Raw genomic sequence first — 20,819 nt, 5'->3', positions numbered from 1 at the left:
TTTTTTTCTCAGCGCCTCCGACAGTGCCGACCCAGTTGGTATGGTTGTTTATTAAAACTTTCAAATTAACCGGTTTTAATCGCGTTCGTTTTACGCTTGTTGTTACCACGGTATATTATTTATTACGGCGACCAATCCCTGCAACCTCTTTCCGGTCCCTAATCCTCTCGCACAAATCGCGTCCACCTAAAACCCCACCTCCCCGCTCTTCACTCTCGCTGTGCGCTTTCATCCGCTTCTCTTTCATACCCTCGCCACTCCACATCCTCCTTTTTCTCCCGCCATGCCGTTTACACCATCCACCGAGTATCGTTCAACCCCTCGTAACGTAGTTTTGGCCTTTGCCCGAGTACCCTTTTACCCTTCTGCCTGACGGCTCATCCGCGTTTCATCCCCCGCATCACTCGTCGCTTCCTATTCTCTCCCGTGCTTCCCTCCGTATCTCTCTATCTCTTGTCCTAACGCACATTTGTTTACCATTCCTATCCTCGCGTTTCTTCCGTTTCCTCATCCAGCGAATTACGCTTCGCACCTTCCTCGCGGAAGTTCAAATACGGAATTACGAAGGTGGGCAGCTACCAAGCGCGGACTTGTGAAAAATGAAAATGGCGTGGAAATGCGAGCAAAGATGGGATCACCAACCCAGGAAAACAGACTCAATCAACGCCGAAGGAGAATCGCGGAAGAAACTGTAATAATATTTCCTCGGCATTTATTAGTACTTATAATATAGGTACACGTGTGAAATAAAGTTGGCGATTTTACGATAGCAATTTATAATAATAATTGAAAAAAGCAGAGACACAGAATTGAAGTAGCAATAATTCATGGAGTAACAGTTCGAGCAGTGATTTAAACAATAGCAACTTGAAAAAAGTGATATGCAAGAATTTGGAAATAAAGGGTTGCATGTGGTTTTGAGGTTCAACATATGCGCTTGTATGCGCGACACAGTTTCGGGAACTCCAACGTTACCGTAAGCACCCGCGAGACTCGTATCCTAGAACAAACTAGATGAGAAACTGCACGAAACGCGTCTAGACTAAGATCTAACGGGGAACATGTGTTGTATAAAGTCTCTATATATGTGCATGCGCCGGGCGCCGGCATCTTTGCCTCAAGCGTGCTGGATCGCGTGCCTTTCAGGCATTTCCGCCCGCATAACACACGATGAGTCGCGTCGCGATCGCCGTGGATAAAGAATTCGGACTGGTAATAATTTGCCGAGCAGAATTGTTCACTTAATGCCGGTCCGTTATACGGGACGTCTCTCGAAACTATCTCTTAACTTTTAACATTAACTTTTAACCACAGTTTCTTTCCACGAATTTGAAATAAATTTTTTCTTTGCCCTAGGTAGATAGGATATATTCGTAGATTTTGCCAGTTGAATGAAAACCGGGCACACTACTGTGAACAATTCCGGAATAATCGTTAGCGAACTTCGATGGCAGTTTGACGATGAATCGGGAGTCGGCTGACCAAGATCCGCTGGTAGGTACAACCCCGTCGGAAGTCGGCCGGCGCGACGGTGCGCCGGGACTTCCCATCGAATTAGAGAAAAGTGTTCTCACGGCGTCTTGCACACCCCGCCGCAAGGACAAACTTCTCCGTTAATCTCCTGGAAACCCCTACGGGGCTCGATTTATCGAGGATACTCGATACGCGGAAGCTTTCTCGTCTCTCGATTTATTCCGGTCCCCTCCGGGCCCCCGTCGCGCCCCTAGTCCCTCCCCCTGATTCTTGGCAACTTTCCGCCTATCGGGGCCACGCTTTTTCCCATTATACTTCGCTCAGGCGTTTTACGATGAGGCACTTGTATATTCGAGAGGACAACGCGACGAATCCCTTCTTCTGGAATATACCGATCGTGGAATCTTTGTTTCGAGATTTAGGACGATGTAACTTGTCACGATAACCCAAGTTATCGTGACAAAATATTTTGAAACTTTTGAAATTTTAAGGAGATCTGCTTCACTTTATGCATGAATATTTTCAATATATCTTTACTATTGAACCGTAATATGATATTAAAATATAGCTTGTTCATAGGTTTTCTGGATATTCTTTGATCTACTAATTTTTTAACAGCAAAAAACCACTTTTTATTAAGTAAAATTTGATTAAACATTATTCTTTTCTATAAATTTATAACACATAATTAGCATAATACATAAATGAAGGAATAATGGGTTTCTTTCATATTCTGAAAAGATTTAAATAATGTTTTATTACAATTATGATTACTATTCGTATTTCTTATTACAATTATTATTACTCTTTATATTCTGAAAAAATTTAAATAATGTTCTACCACAATAGAGAAGTTAACGTATTAAACCATTAAAAAACATTTTGCTCGTACATTCGGTGTAACACTCCTAAAGCCTGGCGCATGCATTTGCATTCTTTCCGCGGTTGCTGTGTGAAAGAGCTCGAGAAATCCGCAGTGGCTTAACTTGAACATATCTCACAGAATCAACGGATGGCGGTAAACGGGACACGAAACCGCCGGGTTAAAGGAATTTTCCAATTTGTTAATAGTGCAATTCTTTATTGCGCCGCCGGCTTGCACCGGTCATCTCGGGTATTAAGGGATAAAAATGGAATCGGGAGAATAGTGGTCCCGGTAGTGGCCGAGAAACGGGTGTTAAACCAGCTCCGCGTAGAACATCGCTCGAACCCGGAACTCTCCTCGTACTCCACTCATTAACGTGAATTATTCGAATAATATTTCTTTGTCCGGTGGAGAAATCAATGCGTCTGCCGGGGCGATGCATAATTCATGCCGTAGTATCAGACAGATCGAAGATTAATAGGCCTGATCGGACGCTCTCTAATCGAGCATTTACCGTTCCTTCGTCCCTGCTTCTTCTTCCTCCTCTCCGTAACATTACTTCGGTTCTTCTAAAAGAAATCGATAAGCTATATGCCCATCAGGGAGCTTTTAAATGATTCAGAATATCATTCAAGCATTGTTTCTGGTATATGTTCTAGCGAAATTATTATTGCTTAATTCCAGCTGATTGATGGTTAAAAAGGAAAGGTTATTCCCTCAATTTATATACGCCGCTTTTACCGGCAATGCCCCGTTTGATATTCTAGTTTATTTAATATGTTTATATGATGTGTGTGTAGACAAAACTCGCAATGTAATGGCCCGACTTTCAGACATTGCTGCCTCGGTAACGCTCCTTTCATTCTACGTCCACAAAAAATTGATTGCAGAGCAGGAATTTAATTATTCTCTCTGGGTTTGTGCCGGCTGAGTTTGCATCAGAGGAAATATTTAACTTCTTCAGTTTAAATAAAAGTCTTGTCGTGAACTGCAAATTAACGATGAGATGGTGTTCGAACAATGCCTTGACAACTTCCGCTTTTTTTTAACTCTCTATAAGGTAAAATGAATAGATACAAATAGAAACAAATAGAGAAATGGAAATCCAAGAATTGTAAAATCAAAAACCGATTTCCAAGATCAGAGATATATAGCTTCGCTAAAGAAATTTTTGCATTTGAAAAAGAAAATTGGAAATTTCCTAAAGAAATTTGTTACTTCGCAAATTCTCGTTAATTCTTGCCAAAAATTTATTTTATATGTTTTAAATCAAACTTCATAACTGATTAAAATGGAAATTCTATTACATGTATACGGGAAGATTAATACAGATTTCAAGATTCCGATGCGATTGTACAGAAAGCATAGACACGATAGTTGCGATCGGTATTGAGATTTAATCGGAGCGAGCACGTACCGAAGGATAATTCAACGGCTCATCCCCGGAAGTTAAGTGACGTGACGTAGAAGCTAAGCATGGTCGAGGGGGAAAAAACAGTCGGCGGCTGGATTTTAAAAAGAACAAGAGCATTCGAACGGGATGGGTTGTAACGCGGTTAGCTGCAGTCACGAGTCGACCGAACTTCGATGGCACGGGCTAAGAATATATTTCAATTGAAATCGTTAAAAAGTAGTACGGCAAAATAATACAGAGGGAAAAGAAGAAAAAAAGACTTGATCGTGAGGTATAGCACGAATATCTGACATCGAAAGAAGCGGTGTGGAAAGCGCAATTTATTCTTAATGTTATTCTTAAAACGTTCGTCAATCCTGTTTTGAACTCGAATATTTTTATACGCGCTTACTTCCATTATACGTAATTAATATAATTCCTGTCATTGTTAAGAATATTTATATTAAAGAAAAGACGAATTTTCTCTCTCTCTCTCTCTCTCTCTCTCTCTCTCTCTCTCTTTCTTTCTCTCTCTCTTTCTCTCTTTGAGCTTTAGATATAGGTAATTATTTAATTTTAGTGAAATTTCTTAAATAATGCATAAATATGTTTCAATTTTAGATATTAAATATTGAAATTTCTATCAAAACTTTCTTATCTCACTGCTCAATTCATGCGCGTATCTAAGTTCGTTAAAAATCTGTCAGATATATCTCTATATTTAGCTTATTGCTTCTTCCTTAGCATGCATCTAATTATCCAAAGTTCAGCACAGTTGGCTATTGTATATCATAGTCAATAGGATAGCATACATTTAGACTCATACATATTAAAATATGTGTTTACATCAACATACTAGCGAAACTCTGCACTAACAGCCGGCAACTTTCCTGAGATATATTGTTGACTACTTACTTAGTAAAAATGCTACTGTAATGTACTTTTCCTCGATCACTCCTAATTAATTAAAAGTTTAATGGTACTTGAACCATGGTATGAGTAATCTTATTCATATCTTATTCATATAAAAAAAATAACATATATCAGATTTTCTTAAAAATATATATGTTGCACTTGACGTTTTTAATAATATAATTATTACTTGCATTATACATCATATAATTAAATATTTACAAGATCTTTAAATATAAAAGTAAAAGAGAATTTCTAATTAATATGGTACAGATAGGTATTAACTTTTCATCGACTGATATTTTTATACTCGTATAAATACACAGACAAAAATATTGGATTGAGGACCGAACGATTTTCAATAAAAGCGGGTACACGTTATATACATAATTAGAAAGAACGAATTAACCGACTGACCTTTGTCGAAATGTTCGGTGGTTCTATATCCTGTAAGCCGTTATGCAATTCAGTATCGATTCAACGAGATTTTTAATTTTCGCGAAAGCCGCGCGGTACCCTATGGCGTATCACGTGGCCCGAACAGTCTCCAGATGTTGGCTATACATCACGGTATGTTCGAGCATTGGGAGACCCGGTTATATCAATTTCGCACTGGCGCGCGCGCGCTGGCGCGTCCGCTGTGCTGCCCGTCGTGAAAACCGCCGACGCCCTTACAAATTGCCATCGCGGGTGCTAACTAAACGTGCACCGTCCCCGCTCAACGAGAAACGACGACCTATTAATATCGCGAGAATGGCGCCGTGGGATCGCCGATGCTTTCGTTGCACCGATGCACCCGTACGTTTTCCCAACACGGACTGATTGCGGTCCGCGAGAACTGTGCTGAACGCCGATAAAAATTGAACAATTTGCCGCGTGTTTTTTCTTTTCTTCACAATTTAGTGATTTAGCCTCATGACAATCGTGTTGAATTTTTAATATTAAAATAGTTTTCCATCTATCGCTGTTCTGTGTTAATAATTTCGGTAATATCAGCGAATAATTCTAGTGATGTTCCGAAAACACATTTTGCCTATTTACCTAATTGACTTATCGATTATTATCGCCCGTTTATTAAAGCCCACTTTAACGATTTACAATTCGAGATAGAATACTATCTATAATTTATACAGATTACTCTATCTATAATTTTACGTGCCATATTATACACCTGTGTATGTACATGTGTACATCCAGCGGAATGCTTTTCACGGTATCCAAAATTATATTGATGGTTTCAAGGTCGATGGATATTGTAAAACGTAAGCGATTCGTAAACTAGATGTGATATTAAGAGGGGCCAGTAGCGTAAATTAATGATTCCTGCCAACGGAGTTCGATAGCATAGGGGCGAGACGTATCGCGCGAAATCACGCGATCGGCGCGCGTATTACACCTATCTTACCGTGCGCGGCAACGCGGCAACGTTATTTCCGGCACAACACAACGCGTTGCGTTCACTACAACCTACAACCACAAACTCATATTATACCTTCTCTCGCATTAGGTTGGTCGAAGGTGTGCCAAGTAGTCCGCACATACAGTGAGTCCAAAGAGCTCGCCAAAGAGGGTAGGTAGGAAGGTGAAAGACGGGCCCGCGGGGATCAGGTGAGAGAAACGGAAAAGGTGCGCGGGAATAAGGGGGACTATAATGGCGAGTATTACGGGCACTTAGTCACTTTTGTGCCACGGCCACCATTGTCCTAACAATAAGACAAAGGATAGAGAATCCCCCGGAGCGATTCAACTGTCCTGTACGAACGAACCAGTCGCCAGTCGCCAGCATAACGCGGCTCGGCCCGGTGCACGGTGCCCGGCCTGGCGCGACGCGACGCAACGTGACGCTCGAACGAGCATGATGTTCGCAGCGAAATTAAGCCCTGGTTCGTTTCAGTACCGGCAAGATATGCTCACCTTCGTCCTGCGCTCATAGAAATTGCGAATTTGCAGCGAGCACCGCGAACGTACGTATTCGCGTGACTGTGCGAGAGCCTTCCTTCCGTCCTTCCCGGGCAAACCCAGACGCACATTGTGCGAGTTCCTCTTTTGTTATATATCGCGTTGTTCCATTTCGAGCTTAAACAGAACGCACTCGCACGCGGCTATCGCCGTTGCCTCTGTTTCGATATTCTATGTTCTCTTTAGTACTCTTCCGACAGTACAAAAGCCGCTTCAACGGAATGGTTTCTTTTCGACTTTGAACGAATTACTGATGAATCCATTTTTTTTTTTTTTTAATTATAATATATATGGGATTTCTGCTAATTTACATAGATGAAAATGTGGAGGAAAATAAGATCGTGATCGACACGCGTACTATAATCCGAATTGGGTGGCTTGCGGATTACGTAGTAACCAATGTGTTAAATGTATTTGTGAATTGCTTTGATCGCGAAACTTGTCGAAGTACCGCAATTTCAACTGTCGTTCACGCGGTTTGCCAATCCAAAATGCGTCTCGGGGAAGCGTGGAAGACGAGATTAGCTTCGTGAACGAAACGCAATCATGATTCCCGTTTTGACGAAACTCTCCCTTCTTTGTATTCTAAAGACCTCTTCGATTTTATTCCCGTAAAATAACAACGAACGACGAAAGAGGGGCATGTCGAATAGGAAAAAAGGGCGAAGACTTAGGTAGGTCAAAGCGTTCAACATCGCAAGTCTTTCATCTCGAACATCAAAAGGTAATTCCCGAAATTATGGAGATTTTTCCGAAGAATCCTACACGAAATTGACGTTATCCTACCGAGAGAACCAGGACTCTTTGTAACACGCGTTCGAACGTCACTGACAAAGGAGAGAACACGTCAAAAGTACAAATGAAACGTTACCTCAACTGCCATACGTACACATACTTGGTATATGTCTCGTCTAAGTCGTTGGCTTCGGTTTCCGCCTTTACGTCTCCACGGCGAAGTTCTCGTATTCCCTACTCCTATTATAAACAAGCAAACCAGCGGTTTTCCCCCTGTAACACGCGCATTTCCGATAAACTCGAGTACTTATGTATATTTCATGGGACAGATAATAATAACTTTGCAACATATCGCCTTTCAATTAACTAATCATGAAAAATTAAATACTTGCGATATTTACAAAAGATATAACCTTCCTTACTTATCCTGTCGTAAAATTCTTTTAAATTTATAAATAATTAAGGTAAATAGTTACAAATATAAAAAAACGCAAAATCGAAAAAGGATTAGAAATTGCTAAAGATTATATTAGCTAAATCGAGCAACGTCTACTTTCACGGTGCCAGTGCGCAGCCTCTAGATCGATTGTTCTAACAAACAGGTGGATTCTAAGGAAATAATAATGCATAGTTAATGGATTTGCGATGATCAGAACTATAATGAGCGATGCGATGTTAACGCGTTAACCATGTTCACGGTGCAACGGGCCGCGACTGTTGCACGCAGAGAGGCTGATCAAGATTATCCATTTCCACTATCCATTTTATTCGGCATCATTCGGCTCGTTGCTCCGAGCCGGCCGAGTCAAAGTCGCACGATCAAATCGATCCGTGCCAACTGTGCGCTTCGTTTCTACCTGTCGGATCTGTCGCTTTGAGTGCATTTACGCTTACAGCTGCATCGACCCCAATGAGAGTTAGGATCGAACTGCCGCGACTGTTTGTGTTACTGTTGGAACGTACCTGGAAGGAAGGAGAACACTGACCGGGTATTCATGAGACTAAACGAATACGAGACTAAAAGAATATACACATTCGAAAAACAGAAGGAATTCGAGAGATTCTACGAATCATCATGCAGCCTACGATTTTCACAATACAAATTATTGTAAACTTCTCCCCGCTTAATTTTTTATATTATTTTATTTATTTTTCATATTTCTCAGTTATATGTTCATAAGATATTTTATTATATGCCATTGGCAAACTTATACGGATATACATATATAGGGAAATATAAATAATCTGCTTGCAGAAACATTTACAATACCTTCGCAATACATACATGTGTTTCTTTATCTCTCTCTCTATCTCTCTTCTTTTTTCTCTATCAGTTAGTTACGCCATCAAAACCAGTGTATTTCGCTTCATGCAAAACATGCTCATTTCGGTGATATTACGCCTTCGGAACTTGTGGTTCCTAACAATCGACGGGCATCTACTCGCCGCGTGCAATTAGCCGTAATCACTCGGTTGTGTACATAGTTCGTACTTCCTGCACAAGCAATATGAAGTATCGAAGGATTTTGCATCGCTCTTTACAGTTTTCTTCCATTTCGATAATGGCTCTTTTGCAATCAGTCACCGCCAGCTTTTTGTGTTCGCCTCCCTCGCGTAACGGGCCAACTTTCGCGGACTGAAGAGCGAGGGTATGGCTTTCTTTTTGTCGAGCGAGATACCGAAAGAGAATGCGAGTGCATTCAACGCGCGGAGAGATATCCTGGCGAGAGGCGCATAATGCGCTTTATTGTCCGCGACGCTACCTCTATGTATGTGGTTCTTTTCCCTCTTCCCACGTAAAAATAATCGCGGAATAAAGGCATATAATGACTCGCCGCCGCTATTGCGTCGCCGTCGTCGAAACCGGGGAGAAAACACAAGGAGGACGGAGAATTTCGTTAAAGCACTCTGTCATGCCGGCGAGTCGAAAAAATTCGTTATTGTACCTTGTCGTTAAATTAATAGCGAATTCGGTGGGACGCACCAGTGCGTACTCAGTGCCCATTAAAGCCGTCGTACACAAATCAACGTAAAGTGTATGTTTAATATAAACAGGTTAAGTCGAAATCCTCAATATTCTTTATTGTACTAGTTGGTAAAATATGTATTAGACATTTTATCAGTTGAAATATTTGCATTTTACTTTAAATATTAGAGATTAAATTAGTGTACAACGACTTTAACAGTGCACTAAGTGCGCACTGGTGCGTCCAACCAAATTCGCTATAAGGAAATTAGCCACTCGACCGGGTACTCTTTATATACGTATCGCTTCAGATACATCGTTCCCCTAAAAGTTGATCGATCGCGCATCATAATTCCGCCTTGTAAGAAACGAACGTTGATTAAATGCGACGCTGAATCGATCACGCGTAACGACGCGAGAGTTTTCGCGTCGTGACTGATTTTGATGAGACAATTTGAATAATAGCGATGGCTCTTGACTTGGGAAAAAGTGTCAACTTCCAATCTCGTCGCATCGAGAATCCTCTCGACTGGTTTCTCGAGATCGTACTGTCGTCGGGAAAACGAGGACGGAAACCTATATACCACACGGAGTTATCGTAACTCGTATTCACTCATTTCGATGAATTGCCATCGCGAGAACAACAAGAACGAGAGGCGTCGTCGACGCCGACCGCACAATTAGCGTTAACCCTCGTTAATCCGCGACGCTTCAATCTGCATTCCTTTGTCTGTCCTTCCTACTACTTGACTACGTGAGTACTATCGGGTAAGAATCACATTGTATACGAGAATATATACGATATACAAGATGTATACGAGCAAGAATCAATGCGCCGCATAGCAACGATGACGTTAAGAAATAAAAGGTCGAAGGTAAACGAGATAAAATGTAGTTTATCCCGCGAGTCTGGCCATTAATACTTCAGTTTCACCTATTTATGACACCAATCAATATCCTATTCCTATCCCGCTCCGTGCCGGAAGTGACCCAGATATACGAAAAGATCAGACAATAGTTTAAGGTCTCGTATATGTTGCAACGGGAATATGTGACAAGTTCTGCTGCTTGGCGTCACATGACATAGCGAAGTGGAGGCACTTTGCAGCAGCGTTGTTAACGCTACTCCTCTAAAACCCGTTTCTGTCAGCTGTACCTTGCACCGTTTTAACAATATCTCAGTAATAAAACTCATCTCAATAATAAACGTATATTTTCATAATTGAGATATTTGATTTATTCTTTTACTAAAATTTTGTATTTTTTTTTTGTTTTAGACTGAACGCAAAACTGCATTCAATAGACCAAATGCCGCCGATGTGGCTTATCGAACTGCCAGAACAGAAAAATACGTACGTACATACAGCATGCTATGGTATACCGGTATCTAAAAAGACGGGTTGCAGTTTTGTCCAATCAAGTGGTCCTATTGGCACACGTCGTTGGCTCGTAACCAAAGCCATGATCGATCTTTATTTGTATCGGCCAGCAATCGGATATTGGTCGATGAACATACGAAAAAGAGGAAGGCGTCGACCAAGGCAGCAAAATAGTAGATGTAAGCAAGAGATATCGCGGCGGGTGTGGTAATATTTTACCAAGTTCGTAAATAATATTTGAAATCGATGTTATCTGCGGCTTTACAGAAGTTCAATATAGTCTTATTTTAATTACGACATGCTATTGACGACGGATCAAAGTATCGACAATGGACATCTGAAATTGGGGAAATGACAAATCGCGTATATATGTGAAAGTGCCAGGAATACGACATATACATGAAAGGCGAAATAGAAGCGCAAACTGCAACGCAGACCGCCGTCGTTACGTCGTTCGTCGCGCTCATTGTTGCCATAATCTGGCCGGGCTAGGCCCATTGTTTGTCATCCAATCTTTCCGTTGAATTTCCATCACGGACAATGGTGGCGTTGCTTTATAAGTCGCGCGAATTACATGGGCGAACGCTGCTCGTAAATATAGCCGGTGAATCGTGAAAAAGCGCCGCCATGCTCGCTCTCTTTGCGTTGCCGGGCGATGCTTCATATATTCTCTCGGCTTTACTTTGTTCGTCAACGAATGAGGAACGCGCACCTATTTTATTCGTTTTCTGATTTGCGCAAAAATTATATTTATCAACGGAAATTAAATAAGTAGAAAGAAAAATTACCATTTTGGAAATGACTTTGTAAAAGTAGATTAATGTAAGTGGAACACGGAAAGAAAGGAAGAATGCGAGTTACTGTCATTTTTTCATTTCGCTTGGCGACTACCACAGAGAGAGAAAGAGAAGAAGAAAGATAGATTCCAATTCTACTCTGCTCCCTAGTCTATATAACATGTATGTTTTCGAGACAGCAGAGAATTCTTCGTTCCGTTCGAGTCATCTTTATCGAGATAGCCGATAAAAAGTGAAGAATTCATGCGGGACAACCGGAGCGGATTCGTCGACGACTGCCAGCGAGTAGGTGGGTAACGGCAACGAGTCCCGCGCGAGAGAAGAGTACGCGAGAGTCACACGGCCTCCCTCGTAAATCAGCGGAATTTCACAACCGTTCCGGGACAATTTTATGATTTAATCCAGTGGATGCGTGAAGGCTGCGGTCGCAAACGGGCGAACGAGGACAGCGGTGAAAACGCGAGGCCGTCGCTTGCACGGCCGTTATATCGGATGCACTTCTCGAGATGAATTTCCCGCGCGTACCGCTAGCATAGTAACCGCGAGAGTGAAAAACCTCTGCTGCGGCCGACTGCGAGCTCGCGGTGTATAGCGGGAAACGCACTATTCTCGAATTTTCCTATCGGTCGCCGCGTTGCGCGTTCTGCGGCCCACGGTCCATCGGTACGCGGCTACATTGCGATAAGGCGTAATAAAACATCGATTAGGATCTACATTGGAAATTTAATTAACTCGAAGCGGATAACCGCGCTCCTGTAAATTGCATTTTATTATATCGGAAATCAATTTTTTTTTTCAATCAACGCTTCGCTATTTAACACCTTCCGTTCCAGAGGCGGATATTTGCAGCCGATGTTATATTATTCTAGTTGGAGGATAACCTTGCTGATTTATTAATAAGCCGCGCCTTAGCTTCGTGGGAGGTCTCTCTCTCGCACGGAAATTAATTTACCTCGCGTCTCTCAAGTGCGGCAGGGACCGCAATAATGTATAATGTGTTTATTTTTGTCAATAAGTTGGTTAAGCTTGACTGTTACATGTTCGCGAGGATCTATCCCAATAAAGCTGACGTCGCACGAAATGATGAATTGAATAACAACGATTACCTTGAATACAGATTACGATATATTAAGAGAGGAGACGTGTGACTTACGAAAGAGAAAGAGCAAGAGAGGAGACAGATTGTGCAGCGAGGATCGTTTGCGTGACGCGAGCTCGGGCCTGAGCGAAAGGTTTCTTGCATTCGGTAAATCGCAAATCGAATTAAGCTCTCAGCCGGCACGCCATCCTCTATCCGAAATGTCGTGGACGTATAAAAGGGAGCGATAACGGCGCGGCCGGACAAGTGAGTTGCGGAACGGTGTACCCACCCCTTCGCGCCGCGTCTCACTTCAATCTAGGATCTCCTCTCACGACTATTACGTACGGTTTTAAAGTGCACATCTCGTCCGGGGGTTCGTCGTCGTCGTCGTCTGTGCCTAGCATCGACAAATCAGTCAGGCTGCGAGAGCAAAAAGAAAAATCGTCCCGCGTATCGATAGCGTTCGTCCAGTCGTTCGTGTTCGCGTATTAACTCGGAAAACTAGCCGACAAACTTTAGCGAGGGTGGTTGGATCAAACGGTGCATCGACCGCGCGCACTTGTCAGCCCGCGACTCGACTTACATCGAAGGATGTTGATGCACAACGGTAGTGGTATCATAGCCGGGCCATTGGCTTTCGCCAGCAGAGTCGGGTGGGTATAAGGTGCGGCGCTATACCGTGTTTCCGTACCGTTCTCCTCATAATCATCCGACATTGTGTGGCGGCTGCGAAGCGTCGCTGGTAATATTCGCGGTACGAGGGAGAATATAGAGCGGGAGTCAGAGAGCGAGCGAGAGGCACGAAAGTTCTCAGCAAGCGCATGTATGTACATACACAACGCTCGCAACGTAGATGCGTTTCATTCGCGAATAAGATCGCGACGCGATAAGGGCGGGCTTACGAAGCTCTTACGACCGGAGAGAATAGACAGGCTATCAAATCATGCGCGCATTACGGCGTTACGCTGTTACTTCGATTTTTCGATAAGCCGAGAGGACTAATAATCACATCCCAATTAGCGCACGGCCGCGCGGATTTAATCCATCTACGATGCATGCGCGTTGGATCTCATCGCCATTAACGTTAGCCGCGCATGAAAGCGCGTCATTTTCCGCGCGATGAATGAGAATCTTTTTTTTCCAAATAATTGCCGGGGGCGATGGTGCAACAAGAGAAGAGAAGAGATAACAATGCTAGCGATAATAATGTATAACGTCGGCTGCACGTAGGTTTCGCAATATTATTCGCCCGGCACAAAAGTCTCGGATATATGAAATTAATGTATATTGTTCGAACTTGCGCTCGTGCTCGATAGCACGTCGAAACTTTTCGTGACGTTCGATCGCGTCGGCAACGATTTTATCATCGGACGAATTTGCCGCGCGTAAATGGATCACGTTCACGTTGCGTCGCACTGCGATCGATGTAGCGAGAATTTGCGGGTCGTCTTACTCGGGAAAGTCACAATTCTTATCGTCGACGCGAAAGCTATTTGTCCTACAACCTTTACATTTGCGATGTCGTGACGGAGTAATAATGCCGGTCACGAAGGAAGCGACAGAAATTACCCTCATAGGTCTTATGGAAATTCTTGGCTGCCCGTTTAATCTCTGCAGATAGCGATTCAGGATTTTGCTTTATCGCGTTTTGATCAAATTAAGAAAATATATAATTTTGCGCAAAACCAGGTCTCTTGCATAAATAATCTCGTTTTTTCTATCTCAAAGCAACTTTCCGAGTATTCTAACATTCGACGCATTATCATGTAGGTTCTTTGTCAAATTAGTTTTCAAAATTAGTTTTGCCTTATAAAACATTTTGCAAGATATTTTTTTATAGTAGTCAACATTATCACCATCACGATAATTGGACACTGGATTAAAATTCTGAGAGAATCAAATCGGCTGAATTTGAACGAATAATATAAGCTTTTATTATTTAATTTGTAGAAGCTTTGTTCATCACGGTTGGAGAGTTTCGCAAATTTCAATAACTCCGTATAATCAAATATTGATTAGTCGGTGTATTTTTAAATAACAGGGATGTACAGCCGCTGCAAGAACGTTTTCTAGGATGGAACTTCCCCGCCGAGCACGTGGATCTCGTGCACCCGCATTGGCGTGCGTTCCTCGCACCCGGAAGACTATGGCACGTCGCCCTCGCACTCATTTACTTCCTGCTCTTGATGCTGTCCCTCGTCGGGAACGGCATTGTTATTTGGATTTTCAGCACGTAAGTGCCAAATCGCGCCATTTAAGAAAATTTCATAAGACAACTTGAAGATTAATATATTAAAAAAGCCAAATTAAATTTTGAAAATTACAAGACTTATAAACAACGTAATTTAAAAAACTCCTAATAACTACGCAATGTATTTTTGTAAAATATGCTTTTAAAATATGTATATTTTAACAATTATTAGTTTTGTCTGTGTTTATGGGATAATTGTATATAATTTTATTAATATTTGGTGCAAAAATGTAGTTATTTCATCATAAGGTTTTTTCTAAAAGAGAGAAGAAGAGGCACGGAATATAAAAACAAAAGCTTTATCCTGCACTATCCTGCTTTATCTATCTCAATTTTTATTTTTGCTAAATTAGATTGTACTTTGCTTCGATTTTTTCTTAATTGGTTATTGTAATATTTTTCGCAAAAATGTGTGTATATGAGTGCATGCATGTAAATACGTAAATGTTATATCCGAAGCATAAATGATGAGTCAGTCATCTCTATGATGCTTGTAAGACCAACAAAATGATAGTGCTGTCGCCATCTTTATACATGAGACTGAATCGCATCAGCACAGTCTCTGCAATGTACGAAAAAGAATAGTAGGGCACTTTATTTCGCCCTTAAAAAAAATAATTTTTTTCTTAAAATTAATCGATGTATTTCGTAATATGATTATTTATTTTGATATATTGATATCTAGATCGAAATCACTGAGGACACCTTCGAACATATTTATCTTGAATTTGGCTGTGTTTGACCTACTGATGGCAATGGAGATGCCTATGCTGATCATAAACAGCTTCCTGGAGCGAACGATTGGATGGGAAACCGGATGCGATGTGTATGCTTTGTTCGGCGCGATTTCCGGGATGGGACAAGCGATCACCAATGCGGCGATCGCTTTCGATCGATACAGGTAGGCACGCGCTATGCAGCTTTGACAATTTTATTTATTGATTATTAGCGAGCAATTTTTATTGGATTTTTATTGGATCTATTACAGAACAATTGCGAAAGCGGTTACACGCTCATTAAAATTTAACGACTTGTCGTAAACGACTATGTCGATGATATCGAAGATCTAGGAAGACGACAAATTTTTACGATTTAGTCAACATTTCTCGGGATTTGTCATTAAATTATTTGTAACTATAACAACGGACGGGATTGTAACTGTTCTATACAATCTTGGTATTACAGAACAATTAGCTGTCCGATTGACGGTAGACTGAATGGGAAACAAGCTATGGTACTAGCTCTGTTGACATGGTTTTGGGCACTACCATTCTCGATATTGCCTATGACAGGACTGTGGGGTCGATTTGTGGCAGGTAAATAGGTTCCTTCTATCGCTTTTATTGTTAGGAGAGTAATAGTAATAAGATTTAATAAAGTAAAAAAAAAAAAAAAATTTATTAAACCAATAAGATTTAGTTTCCGTATTTAAGCTCCATATTCTAATTTTATGATTAATTTATATCTTCGTCTCGAGTATAATTCGCATTGCTGTTTAAGGTTTTTAAGATTAAAATAAAACGTATTCCGAGTTGATTTTATTATCCGATTTCTCTTTAGTAAAAAATGGAGCATCCCTCTCCAAATAAAACGTTCAGTAAACACCGTACAATTTTCAGAGGGTTTTCTCACCACATGTAGCTTCGATTATCTCACGGATGACGAGGACACGAGGGCATTCGTGATAACAATATTCTTCTGGGCATACGTCCTTCCTATGCTGCTGATTATATACTTCTACTCGCAATTGCTGAAGTCTATTCGCACTCACGAAAAAATGCTTCGCGATCAAGTAAGCAGCAATTTAATGATTCGCGTGACAGCTCGAGTTTCGATATCGCAATGAAATGAATTGCAGAGGATTCATTTTGGCGCGTTGTATGTGCATAGGCTAAAAAGATGAACGTCAAGTCGCTCGTGTCGAACCAAGATAAAGAGAGGAGCGTTGAGATGAGAATCGCGAAAGCCGCATTTACGATATTCTTCCTCTTCGTGCTCGCGTGGACACCGTATGCGGTTGTCGCTTTAACTGGGGCCTATGGAAATCGGTAACACGTTCGAAAATGTTCTTCGACCCGAAAAGTCTCGTATTTTTACGTTCAATTCTTTTTATGTATGTTCCAGCGAAGTGCTTACTCCGCTGTCGACTATGTTACCAGCCATATTTGCTAAGACGGTGTCGTGCATCGATCCATGGATATACGCAATCAACCATCCTAAGTAATGTATACGTACCTCTAGCATTCTTTAATTTCTAATAAATTTTTATAAAATACAAAGTAATTGTTATATAATTTCCATAACTAATAAGGTCAAGGGATAATTTCGAGATAAATAATTGCAATTTTGTGACGGAAAAAATTTGTGTATATACAGGTATCGACAAGAACTGGAGAAACGCTGCAAATGGATGGGAATTCGAGAAAAAGTTGCCGGGGATACCGTGTCAGCGCAAACGGAGAAAGTGAACGTGGAAGAATCGTAATCTCATTGTTAATCAACATCATTAATGAGTGCTCTTAATATTGTCGAGAGGATATCGACCGATCGCACTGCATTCCCACCACAAATGCAACTTCGACCGGTTGCCTAGATATTTTTTTTTAAATACATCCCATTAATAAGATAGTTGGACTTGTTCTATGGTAAAAGACTATGCGACTTTAAGGTGAATAAGAAACGACTTGTTTAATTTACGTATTATCAAGGTATTACTATATAAATATAATCAGAGCAAATATAAATGTAATATTTTTTTCATTTTTCTTTCAACTCTTCCTCGATAATAGATAATAGATATAATCTCGACACAATTAAAATTTGTCTTTAATTATTTACTACTGCATCATACTTTCTGTACTTTATCAGAGATGGCAGAGTACGCAGAGCTGTTCTGTGCTGCCATCCTTGTCGACTAACCTGTTTTTTTATTGATCTTGGATTAAAAATTTCAAAGCGTTTCGTGGCTAATTGCTTATTTGTCTCGCTTTAATTAATAATGCAAAATTACTACAATTGGGAGCAACAATCGCAAAATTTATTGAAATCAAAATATAAAGCTTCTAAAATTGTATGCTTTTGATCTTTTAGTTAATATCATTAATGTATAAAGACATCTATTATCTTATTCTCATCATGCACATTTTTGTAATATTTCACAATTCATATCAAGATAATTTTGAGCCAAGTAAATTATTTTAATTTCTACAAGGTTTTTCACAAACTGAATTCGACATATAAAAGTTATAAATAGAACAGTTGAGTATATAACTCTTGTACATTCTAAAGATCAAGTCAAGGATCACAAATCAGTCGTTTGAGGTGTTGTAGATCTTCTATCCATCCGCGGCTGAAGAACGACTTATCTGTCGAGTGAATAGAGTGGATAGAGATCTCTTTCTGTCCACCGAGAGTAGAGAAACATTGTCTTATCTCGGAACGAGGTCACGTGCCACCCGAAGCGCGGAAGAAGCTCGGATAGAAAAGAAAGTCGGTGAGGAGAGCGAGGATGAGAGAAGGGTGTAGAGCGCAGGAAAAAAGGCGAGCACAGCTCGAAGACAGCTCCGAAGAATACCACGACACGTTCGCATTTATGTGTTATCTTTTAGTCTGGGAAAAATATTGTCCTACAAATCAACTCTGGCTGAGAAATTGCTCGCTCGTGAGAAGACCGAGGCTTCTGGTAGTCGTTGATCGTCCAACTTTTTACTCACAATCGAATTAGTTCTCCACGATAAGCTGATACACGACGTAAAAATGAATTCTGGTCTTCTCGTACCCGGTAATTCGAACATCGTTCTGCACCAAAGTTTTATACTCACCGCGGATATAAAGATTCGCGTATTCGGTATTATGCGCGCTTTCTTTTATGCGCTAATATCATCACCGACGAGACGTATCCTTTTTTTACGAGGCAGCCTTTAGACGCGCTTGTTACAGAAAAATTGAGAGGATCTTCTTACTCTCTCGTTATCTCGATTTCCTTGTGATTTATCCCGCGTATTCCCTTCCTCTACCAAAGGAGAGTTATACGCTATATGAGTAGCGTCCGCAGAAAATATCGTTCCATATGTGTCACGAGACACGAAACATGGTTCCGGAATATATTTCGCGAAAAAGTTGTGCCATATTTGTTATCTCATATATATGTTTCATATTATCTATTTATCTTCAGAATATTTCGGTGTGTTTTTAAACCCCGCTCGGTAATATTGATCGATTATCCTAATTAATTTATACTGTATTTTTATCAATAAATGTGACAGTTCATGTGTCACGAAAAGTCACAGTTCGCTTTTAAGCTATCTATCGATTGCTTCTCGACATTCATCAGAGATAATTGATAGAAATTTATTTAACGTGGTTGGAAACAGCCAATATTAAACATGAAACTTATCATTGAAAATAATCATCATAAAAGTTGGCCGTCTAAAGTCTAAACATTCAACTTTAAGAATACCATAAGACCGACAAAGTAAGTTCGGTTGATCTCGGATATCGCACAACGTATTTTTTCTCACAATTGTCCGGGAGACGATCGCAGAAGGAACAAAGGTAATGAATAACGCGCGACAGCGTGCTAACTTACTGTCTAACTTTCTTGCGCGCAAGAAATATTGCTCCATGAATACGCGGAGCGACTCGGTCTCGTGAAATATGTACAACTACCGAAGCGCAGCAAAGAACTTTGAAATCTGACGGACGGAGCCTAAAAAGAATCGCGTTCTCTTTCGAGAAGAACATTGTGCCAGAGTAATATTTTTATTCGCCAAAGAGCGCGTCGCGCTGTACTTGTTCCAAGACTTTGACTACGGTCGTAGCTTCTACGGGAGATTAAGGCGGAATAATACTGACTTTTTCGCGGTACGTCATCTTTCCACTCGTCGTTTACGAAATCCCGATGAATTTTCTGCCCGCGAATTTCCATATACGTCGTTTCGCGAAATAATTAAGACGATTTCATCGCGGAGTTGATGCAAAAAGGTGTTAATTGCACGTAGGACGATTTCGACTAATCCCGGTCAATCGGCACGTTGTCGATAATTGTTTCCATCACCGGGTATCCTAATCCATCAAGGAAGACAAGGTGATTACGTGCCCGACGCGCTCGCCGTCGGTCGAGAAAGTTTAGTCCAGTCCATGAAACGGCAGTGAATCGCGAACTGCGCGGCACGGATCATTGGGCAGTAGGCGGGCTCCACGGACAACCCGGGTAATTTGGTTAATATGCAGTTAGTACGTCATTTGTTTCTCGCCGGCGGGAAGGGTTATCGTAATCTCTGGCGTTACGGCACCCTTCGCCCATCCCCCCGGATCTCCGGCTGTTATCGCAGTGGTATAATATGCATTACCGATCAAAGCTTACGTGGTCGATTTTTCGAGGATCCCCGAAACTAGGACTGTTCATTATGAAAGTAAATCGCGCCACGCGTCGACACTAGCAAATATTGAAAATGTTGGAAGCATCGAAACGAGTTTATTCGCGTTAGACTGGCGTAGAGAGTAAAGTTCATCTCATCAGGGAAAACCGCCGGGACATCAACTAACGCAGTCAAAGGAAAAGTTTCCGATCTCGACGAACACACAAAATGTGACTTTTACTCTTCTCCTATCGCTTTTGCTCTCTACCGTAGTGGGTTTTTAGGAAAACGTTTGTCGTCGTCACGCCGGCCGGTCGGTGCAGTCTACCAGGAAATGTATATGCGGACTATTGAATGACAGGATTTCCAATCAGCAGAAATCCCATCGTGCGACAAGGCGACTCTCGGCGACCGGCGGCAACTACCCCACGATTTTCCGGGCGTTCCTTTTTCGTTCCCGGCGCTTTCGACTTACGTACAATCAAAGTTTTCCGCGCCAAGTCTGCGCGACGACGACAACGACAACGGTGCAAAGACAGCGACGGCGCGGCGCCGACGAGCGCGAAGAAGAATGAGAAGAGTGGTAGGAAAAAGGTGGAGCCAAACCAAGGGGGAAAGCAAGGAGATAGTGGCGAGAAAGAACGTTAT

General features: G+C 41.4%; 1 protein-coding gene and 1 long non-coding RNA gene across 3 annotated transcripts in view; both read left to right on the top strand.

Moving 5' to 3' along the window:
• LOC143898018 (uncharacterized) overlaps nucleotides 1–13,046 on the top strand; it is a 223,763-nt gene extending 210,717 nt beyond the window's left edge. Inside the window, exon 4 of the long non-coding RNA XR_013257080.1 lies at nucleotides 10,581–13,046. This is a non-coding gene — a long non-coding RNA (uncharacterized LOC143898018). The remainder of the gene's footprint in view (nucleotides 1–10,580) is intronic.
• Rh5 (Rhodopsin 5) lies at nucleotides 12,843–17,770 on the top strand. Of its 2 annotated transcripts, none has more exons than XM_077407021.1 (8): nucleotides 12,843–13,213; nucleotides 14,602–14,793; nucleotides 15,497–15,712; nucleotides 15,997–16,127; nucleotides 16,431–16,603; nucleotides 16,702–16,859; nucleotides 16,936–17,031; nucleotides 17,188–17,770. In XM_077407021.1, the coding sequence occupies exons 1-8, from the start codon at nucleotides 13,152–13,154 to the stop codon at nucleotides 17,294–17,296; spliced, it is 1,137 nt and encodes a 378-aa protein (XP_077263147.1). In that variant the 5' UTR covers nucleotides 12,843–13,151; the 3' UTR covers nucleotides 17,297–17,770. The 2 variants fall into 2 exon arrangements, with proteins under 2 accessions (XP_077263147.1, XP_077263148.1); XM_077407022.1 differs by lacking the exon at nucleotides 12,843–13,213 and adding an exon at nucleotides 13,243–13,383.
• Nucleotides 17,771–20,819: the final 3,049 nt, after the last annotated feature.

This window comes from Temnothorax americanus, unplaced genomic scaffold, assembly GCF_048541705.1.
Source record: "Temnothorax americanus isolate GAGA-0224 unplaced genomic scaffold, ASM4854170v1 Scaffold22, whole genome shotgun sequence".
Lineage (NCBI taxonomy): Eukaryota > Metazoa > Arthropoda > Insecta > Hymenoptera > Formicidae > Temnothorax > Temnothorax americanus.
Note: the sequence above shows the minus strand (reverse complement) of the source record. Positions and strands in the feature narration are given on the sequence as shown.